This window comes from Aegilops tauschii, chromosome 7 (genome assembly GCF_002575655.3).
Source record: "Aegilops tauschii subsp. strangulata cultivar AL8/78 chromosome 7, Aet v6.0, whole genome shotgun sequence".
Classification (NCBI taxonomy): Eukaryota; Viridiplantae; Streptophyta; class Magnoliopsida; order Poales; family Poaceae; genus Aegilops; species Aegilops tauschii.
Genome location: NC_053041.3, coordinates 511,005,387 through 511,012,915, shown reverse-complemented (window position 1 = coordinate 511,012,915; position 7,529 = coordinate 511,005,387). Strand labels below are relative to the sequence as shown.

General features: G+C 50.9%; 1 protein-coding gene across 1 annotated transcript; it reads left to right on the top strand.

Annotated features, from left to right (window-relative positions):
• Nucleotides 1–2,482: 2,482 nt before the first annotated feature.
• Nucleotides 2,483–7,262, top strand: LOC109774233 (potassium transporter 10). Its single transcript, XM_020332943.4, has 9 exons — nt 2,483–2,991; nt 3,137–3,695; nt 3,819–3,872; nt 4,728–4,988; nt 5,068–5,120; nt 5,194–5,317; nt 5,421–5,675; nt 5,771–6,177; nt 6,281–7,262. The coding sequence occupies exons 1-9, from the start codon at nt 2,926–2,928 to the stop codon at nt 6,983–6,985; spliced, it is 2,484 nt and encodes an 827-aa protein (XP_020188532.1). The 5' UTR covers nt 2,483–2,925; the 3' UTR covers nt 6,986–7,262.
• The last annotated feature ends 267 nt before the right edge of the window (nt 7,263–7,529 follow it).

Here is a 7,529-nt window from a genome sequence, read left to right as displayed (position 1 = left end):
CACCTGCCGCCATGGAACAAACCGCCGAGCCGGTGCCGTCCAACGCAGGTCACCACGCACGCACGTCGCCGTCCGCCGGTCCCCGGAGCGTGGGCGAAGGCGAGACCCGGCAAGACGCCGGGGCAAACGCCTACCACCCGACGCGTGTTGAAACCGTGACAGTGAAAAAAGAGCTCCCGTGCTGGGCGAGGGGCGGCGTCGTCCCGTCCGTCGCCCGGCTCGTCGCGTCCCGTCCGCGTCGCGCCGAGGGAAACCGAACAAAACAAAGGGAGACGCGCGAGATGGGTCTGCGGTGCGGTGCGGCCGGGTCCCCACGCGCGCGCGCACGCACGTCCACTCTTGCATAGTGCGGGCCACGTCACCGTTTGGGTCGCCACCAGGTGGGCCTCGCCCTGGGCCGCGACACCTGGAGCCCGCCACTGAGCGCGCGGGTGCTCTGTCAAGTGTCAAGTGAGAAGCGCACTCGCATATCACCTCCTCGCCGGCTGCACGTCAACCACATACCCCTCGCACGCGGCGCTGGCTAGCATATCTCTTGTGGTGGCTGACGGGCTGGGGCCTGGTTGGGGTTTCGGTGTGGGGTCGGCGTGAGATCGTTTGGTTGCTTAGGACGGGTATGCTAGGAGGGCGTAGCAAAACGTGCGCGCGGGCCCCTCGCTTGGTCTCAGGGCGGATCCTCTGTGTATGTTTTGAGACACTGGCTTGACCAGGGGATTGTCCTCAGGTAAGTATAAAATTCTTTATTTTTATATATAAAAAATGTGCTTCCTCCTTTCGAAATTAATTGACGCGGCCTCTGTATGATGTAAGTATAAGACATTGTATAAAGATTGTGTCAATTAATTTGGATTAAAGAGAGTAAACAGTTCGCTATTTGAAAATGAATTGCAAGAACTTATTTTTCACCTGGTGGGAGGATTGATACCTTTGCGAATTTTTTCTGTGTACTCCCTCTGTTCATTACTATAAAATGTTCTAATTTTTTTTTTGAATTGGATGTATAGACATGTTTTACTATGTTTGTTCTCATTCAATCTGTATGCATACTACCTCTGTCCCGAATTATTTATTGCGGAAATGTATGTATTTAGATGTATTTTTAGTTCTATATACATTCATTTCTATTCATTTCCGCGACAAGTAATTCAGGACGGAGGGGGTATTAAAATATCCAAAACATCTCATGGTGGTGAATGGAGGGAGTAGATTGTTTGATACATAGGACAAATCATATACCAAAATTTTGGGGTATTTATTTGCACTACAGTTTCTATGGAATGTTTTATCGACTGGAACCTTCTAAAAATACTTTTCCTTTGTTTTCCTATTTGCCCAATTAAATAAACTATATCACAGCCACAATCCTAAACGAGTCAAGCGGGCATATTACCCCCCCCCCCCCCCCCCCTTCTATATTTGCATGTTTCATCCTAAGAATCAAAGATGCCCACATGCCCGACAAATTATAAAAATGTTAATGTCACAAGATTTTGTTTTGACCTACAAAAGCACGCCATTGAGGTGTTAAAAAAAATTACATGCGCACATACGACACAAAATGTACCTTAAGATTTAATGTGGTTTTCATCCGCATCTTACCTATCTAGTCAATTTAACTCGTTGTTTTTTAATGACCTGAGCGACAGTTTAGTGGATCTGCATCAGTACGAACCATCTATTAATATTTTAAAAACGGTTGAGTTTTGATGGTTTGAGTTTGTAGGCACGACTATTTCTAGAGTATGATTAACTGAGATGGCAATATTTCAGGAGTACATATCTTTCCCTCATTAACTTTGAAGGATGAATGCTCCCCTTTTAACATTCCTAAAATAGGGTCTGGATGCTCTTAGAGCCAACATCTCGAGTAGCATAAACTAACAATAATTTGAATCGTAGTTTAGTGCACTAATTGCAGTATGATTGACTGTCTGTGTACCTTAGAATACTAATCTACAAATGGAACATCAACCTCACATGACTAGTACATGCTTCCAGCCATAAACAAAAGCAGCCATGTAACATCTCCCAATCTCTCATCTGGTGTAGGCATGTGAGTGAACTGAGCTACCGTTATCGCACCACTCAAAATCGCTAAGCTTCTGGCCAACTATAGTACTAGCGCGCAACCGCACATAAGCATGCAAAACTACTTCTCGCATGTAACCTCTACATTTAGAAACTGATCCCTGCACTACTTCTTGCATGTAATAAAATCATAAATTCACCCAATAAATGCTTATGGACATCTTCTATAAATTCCTGCCAAAGTTACAGTCCACATTAATGTTGAACACATCTCCTGTCCATTTTCACTTATTTTTTGCAGCCACACTTAACATTAATGTTACAATGCTTAACATTTTCACATTAATGTTGAAGAATCCTTAGTAGGCCACACGGAGCATCCGCAGAGGATGAGGGGGGAGCCGGCCACGTCGAAAAACAACAACTAGGCGCAAGCGAGTTCCATTTATTCCTCACCAAAAGCAAAGGGAAAAACCGCAGCTTTTGCCATGGCTTTTTTGCGGTTTTGCTCCTCCTGCCCCACTACCACCCTCGCCCCCATATTCTAGTCCCCCGTTGATCCCCTGCTTCTCGTCTCCTTCCACAGTTCCGCCCTCCCCTCGCCCCGTGCTCCGCCTCCTCTGCTTGCTTGCCTGGCCCTGCCTCCGCAGGCGGCTCACGCCAATGCTGTGCCGCCTCCCGTCGAACCTGCTCCTTTGACCTCCCGTAAAAAACCTCGAGGGCTCCAGATATATCCCACCTAATCCTCCCACCCCCATTCCCGTCTCCTGCCGGTTTCTGCACACTCCGAGAATTCAAGAACGTCCCGGCAGCACCAACTCCCAACTCCCCGCAAGGCAGTACATACACTTCCGAGCGTGCACAAACAGGGCCGATCGAGCGGTGGAGGGGGAGCGGATGAAGAGCGCCCCTACCATGGACCCTGAGGCCGCTGCTGCCCCGGGCACTCCGCCGGAGAGCACGGTATGGCCGCCGGAGTTGCGTTCTGGTGGTTCTTGAAATCTTCGATCGATGGCCAGGCCAAACTTGCCGGCCATCGTCTTGGTTGAATGTGCTTTTTATTTGTTTTCGTTTCTGATGTTTGTCACGCGTTTTGGGTCTGCGGCAGGGGAGGCGGGGAGAGGGGAGGAAGCGGCTGCCGTGGCGGATGACGCTGAGCCTGGCGTACCAGAGCCTCGGGGTGGTGTACGGCGACCTGAGCACGTCGCCGCTGTACGTGTACAAGGCGGCGTTCGCGGACGACATCCAGCACTCGGAGACCAACGAGGAGATCCTGGGCGTGCTCTCCTTCGTCTTCTGGACGCTCACCCTCGTGCCGCTCCTCAAGTACGTCTGCGTCGTGCTCCGCGCCGACGACAACGGCGAGGGCGGCACCTTCGCGCTCTACTCCCTCCTCTGCCGCCATGCCCGCGCCGCGCTCCTCCCGCCGGGCCGCGGCGCAGAGCCCGGGGACGAGGACCAGTTCTCCGACGCCGCCGGCGCCACCGCCAAGAAGTACCTCGAGTATGACAATGCCGACGCGCTGGGCGGGCGCGGTGGGGGCGCCGCCGCCAGCGTCAGGCGGGTGCTGGAGCGCCACAAGGTGCTGCAGCGGGTCCTGCTCGTGCTCGCGCTCGTCGGCACCTGCATGGTCATCGGCGACGGCGTCCTCACGCCGGCCATCTCCGGTGCGTCTTCTTGCCAAATCGCCACACAAGATGCTCTTAATTCGGATCCAACAGTGGAGTACTACTATTTTTGGACTGTTTATTTGGATTGCTGATTTGGAGATCGTGGGTCTGTTTCTGCAGTTTTCTCCGCGGTATCCGGGCTGGAGCTGTCCATGGAGAAGGGGCATCACAAATGTAAGGATCCAATCATGGCCAGGCCCTCTTTCTCTCTATTGCTTTGGATTCAGAAGAAGGCAGATTTGTCTTCCCTATTACTGTTTCTTGAGTCAAGGTCTGAACAGTTGTGGAATTGCTTCCCTGTTAGATCACTAATTTTACTCCGACCACTGCTTTTTACCTGAAAGTTTTACCTAGCAATGGTAGATAATGTGGCGATCCGCCGATCCGGGCTGTCGGCGGTAAAACCGGACGAATCAAACAGTGGATGGTGAAAGTTAACTGCAAGGACATGAACGAATTGGCTTAGCCAACTCAGATGATCAGTTGCGTGCCAAGATGTAGCAGTGTGTGTGCAGTACTTCAGTTCAGTTTCGGGAAACTGAGCATGATCACAGACAGGGATGTGTGGGTACCAAATAAGGGACTACTGTCACTAGTCATCGCATGCCTAACAGTTGTTATGACTTATGAGCAGGAAAAATGGACTAGTTTCCTCACCACTCATAGCTCCAACTAACGGTACTTTCCGTGTGCTAATGGTGTTGGAAATGTAGTTGGAGTTAGATATGGCCATCATCTACAATGCTATGCTTGTTTAGTTCAATTTGCCGTTCAAGGAAGAAATGAGCGTCGGCACAAATATGGTATCTTGAAAAGCGGAACATATGCTGAAGAGAATTCCGGAATTCAGAGCATAGGAACTTCGTTTTTCTTCTCCATACCAATAATTTAGCCTTTGTAGACTTGGTTTATGCCTGCACATGTGTGCACTGCCCTTTATGCTGATTCTTTTTGTTGTTGTTGTTGTGGATTTGTTCTGCTATATTTACAACTCATTTCTAATAGTAGCTTGCCATTGTGATTCTGCAGATGTGGAGTTGCCTCTTGCTTGCTTCATACTGGTGTGCCTGTTTGCGCTGCAACACTATGGCACGCACCGGGTGGGATTCATTTTCGCCCCGATCGTGATCGCCTGGCTTCTATGCATAAGCATGATTGGTGTTTACAACATTGTGAAATGGGAGCCTCATGTGTATCAAGCATTATCTCCTTATTACATGTACAAGTTCTTGAAGAAAACACAGAGAGGAGGCTGGATGTCACTGGGGGGAATACTGCTTTGTGTTACAGGTAAAATGCTCAGCAACCATTTTTCAGTGCCTTGATCTGTGGATCATGACCTCTAATATTAAGTGCTTTTCTCTTTCAGGATCTGAAGCGATGTTCGCCGATCTGGGGCATTTCAATCAGTTGTCGATACAGGTGAAGAAATGGCTGCTGCATGCTCATTTTACTGGCGAATAATTTGTCTCTGATAACAGTTTCCTGGATGCAGATTGCTTTTACTTGCATGGTTTACCCATCATTGATCCTTGCATACATGGGCCAAGCTGCTTATCTGTCTAAGCATCATATCCTGGAAGGTGACTACAGGGTCGGATTCTACGTGTCTGTGCCAGGCAAGTCATGTTCCTCAGATCTTTTGCCAGAGGCGAGAATAGTATTAAATTGTTGTTCTCCTTGTGCTGTGTTTTAAAATGTCTGCATTTTTGTCATTTTCAGAGGTAATTAGATGGCCAGTTCTGGCAATTGCCATTCTCGCGGCAGTTGTCGGCAGCCAAGCTGTTATCACCGGCACATTTTCGATGATCAAGCAGTGCACTTCCCTAGGCTGCTTTCCCCGGGTGAAGATCGTGCACACCTCCGCCCAAGTACACGGGCAGATATACATTCCAGAGATCAACTGGATCCTGATGATACTGTGCTTAGCTGTAACCATTGGTTTCAGAGACACAAAACACTTGGGCAATGCATCAGGTACACCATGTTAATAAGCCTTAGATTACCTTATCCCCTGTTAAACTGACCCTATACATATGAATGATAATGTGCTGATATTTTCTGTAAAACAGGGTTGGCTGTTATAACCGTCATGCTGGTCACCACATGTCTGATGTCGCTGGTGATAGTCCTGTGCTGGCACAAGAGCATATTCCTGGCAATCGGGTTCATCGTGTTCTTCGGCACCATCGAGGCGCTGTACTTCTCGGCGGCGCTCATCAAGTTCAGGGAAGGAGCCTGGGTCCCCATCGTCCTCGCCTTTGTCTTCATGATGGTAATGTGCATCTGGCACTATGGCACCATCAAGAAGTACGAGTTCGATCTTCAGAACAAGGTCTCCATCAACTGGCTCCTTGGCCTCAGCCCAAACCTCGGCATCGTCCGTGTCCGCGGCATCGGCCTCATACACACCGAGCTTGACAGCGGCATCCCTGCCATCTTCTCCCATTTTGTCACCAATCTGCCTGCATTCCATCAGGTATTTGCAAGTTCCTCTTCTTCTGAAGCTTGACAGGCTTACCTTGTTCAGACATTCAGAAGTGTGTTGACATCCATCATTTCCTGATGTTGGTGATGAGCAGGTGCTCATCTTCATGTGCATCAAGAACGTCCCGATCCCGCACGTCTCGCCGAACGAGCGGTTCCTGGTCGGAAGGATCGGGCCGAAGGAGTACAGGATCTACCGGTGCATCGTCCGGTACGGGTACCACGACGTGCAGATGGACGACCAAGAGTTCGAGAAGGACCTCGTGTGCAGCGTCGCCGAGTTCATCCGATCAGGGGGCGGCGCCTCCAAGGCCAACGGCTTGACGCCGGGCGTGGTCGACAGGGACGAGGAGCGGATGACGGTCGTGGCCTCCGGCAGGATGCGCATGCTGGAGGACGAGGGCCTTGGCGGCGCGGCGGCGTCGGAGAGCACCGTCGGGCCCTCGCGCGCCGCCAGGGGGGAGAGGGAGATACAGTCGCCGTCGCCGTCGCCAACACCAACGCCGGCGCCGGCGACGGGCGTCCGGAAGAGGGTGAGGTTCGTGCTGCCGGCGTCGACCCCGCGGCCGAACGCCGGCGTGGAGGAGGAGCTGCGGGAGCTGACGGACGCGCGGGAGGCCGGCATGGCCTTCATCCTGGGCCACTGCTACGTCAAGGCCAAGACCGGGTCCAGCTTCCTCCGGCGGCTGGTGATCAACTTCGGCTACGACTTCCTGCGGAGGAACAGCCGGGGCCCCAACTACGCCGTCACCGTCCCGCACGCCTCCACCCTCGAGGTCGGCATGATATACTATGTCTGAGCTGATCTGATGGAGCTCCGAAGACTATAGGAAGAAGATAAAGCTAGAAGAAGATGGAAAATGAGACGAATTTTCAGCTGTATATGCTAGATCTGGACATGTATGAGTTTTTGGTGTACATGTATGTAGCCTTGGTTTTCTTGTGCCTCTTCCTTCTTCAACCTGTAAGTAGTAGCACAAAGACGGGCGCCATTAGAGAGGCTGCGAGGGCCAGAGAAGTTGTACTGCGGATTGAAAAGACCAGCAGAAATCCAGAATCTGTGATTTCTGTAGGCCATGGACTCGAGTAGCTGTCAAGATATCTGAATCTTGATCCCTGCAAGTGTCTAAAATTTTCAGTTAGCTGCGTAGCGGTTCGTCGTGTTACTTTCTTCCACAGCAGTCGACCTTCAATCCAACTGTCTACACTGCACCGTACCACTTTGCGCCAAGGCCGTGACGTGTTCGACGTTGATTCCAGATCGGATGGTCCCTATCCTCCTGTGCGTCGCTATTTGAAATCCGACAACAAGCACCGTTCACTCTAGGGATTTGGGTTGCAAGG

Excerpts from the sequence above, each read along its gene's own strand:
- LOC109774233 (XM_020332943.4), top strand. The coding sequence starts at position 2,926 with ATGAAGAGCGCCCCTACCATGGACCCTGAGGCCGCTGCTGCCCCGGGC. Across the intron at positions 2,992-3,136 it reads GCACTCCGCCGGAGAGCACG|GGGAGGCGGGGAGAGGGGAG; the intron begins GTATGGCCGCCG and ends GGTCTGCGGCAG. Across the intron at positions 5,676-5,770 it reads ACACTTGGGCAATGCATCAG|GGTTGGCTGTTATAACCGTC; the intron begins GTACACCATGTT and ends TCTGTAAAACAG.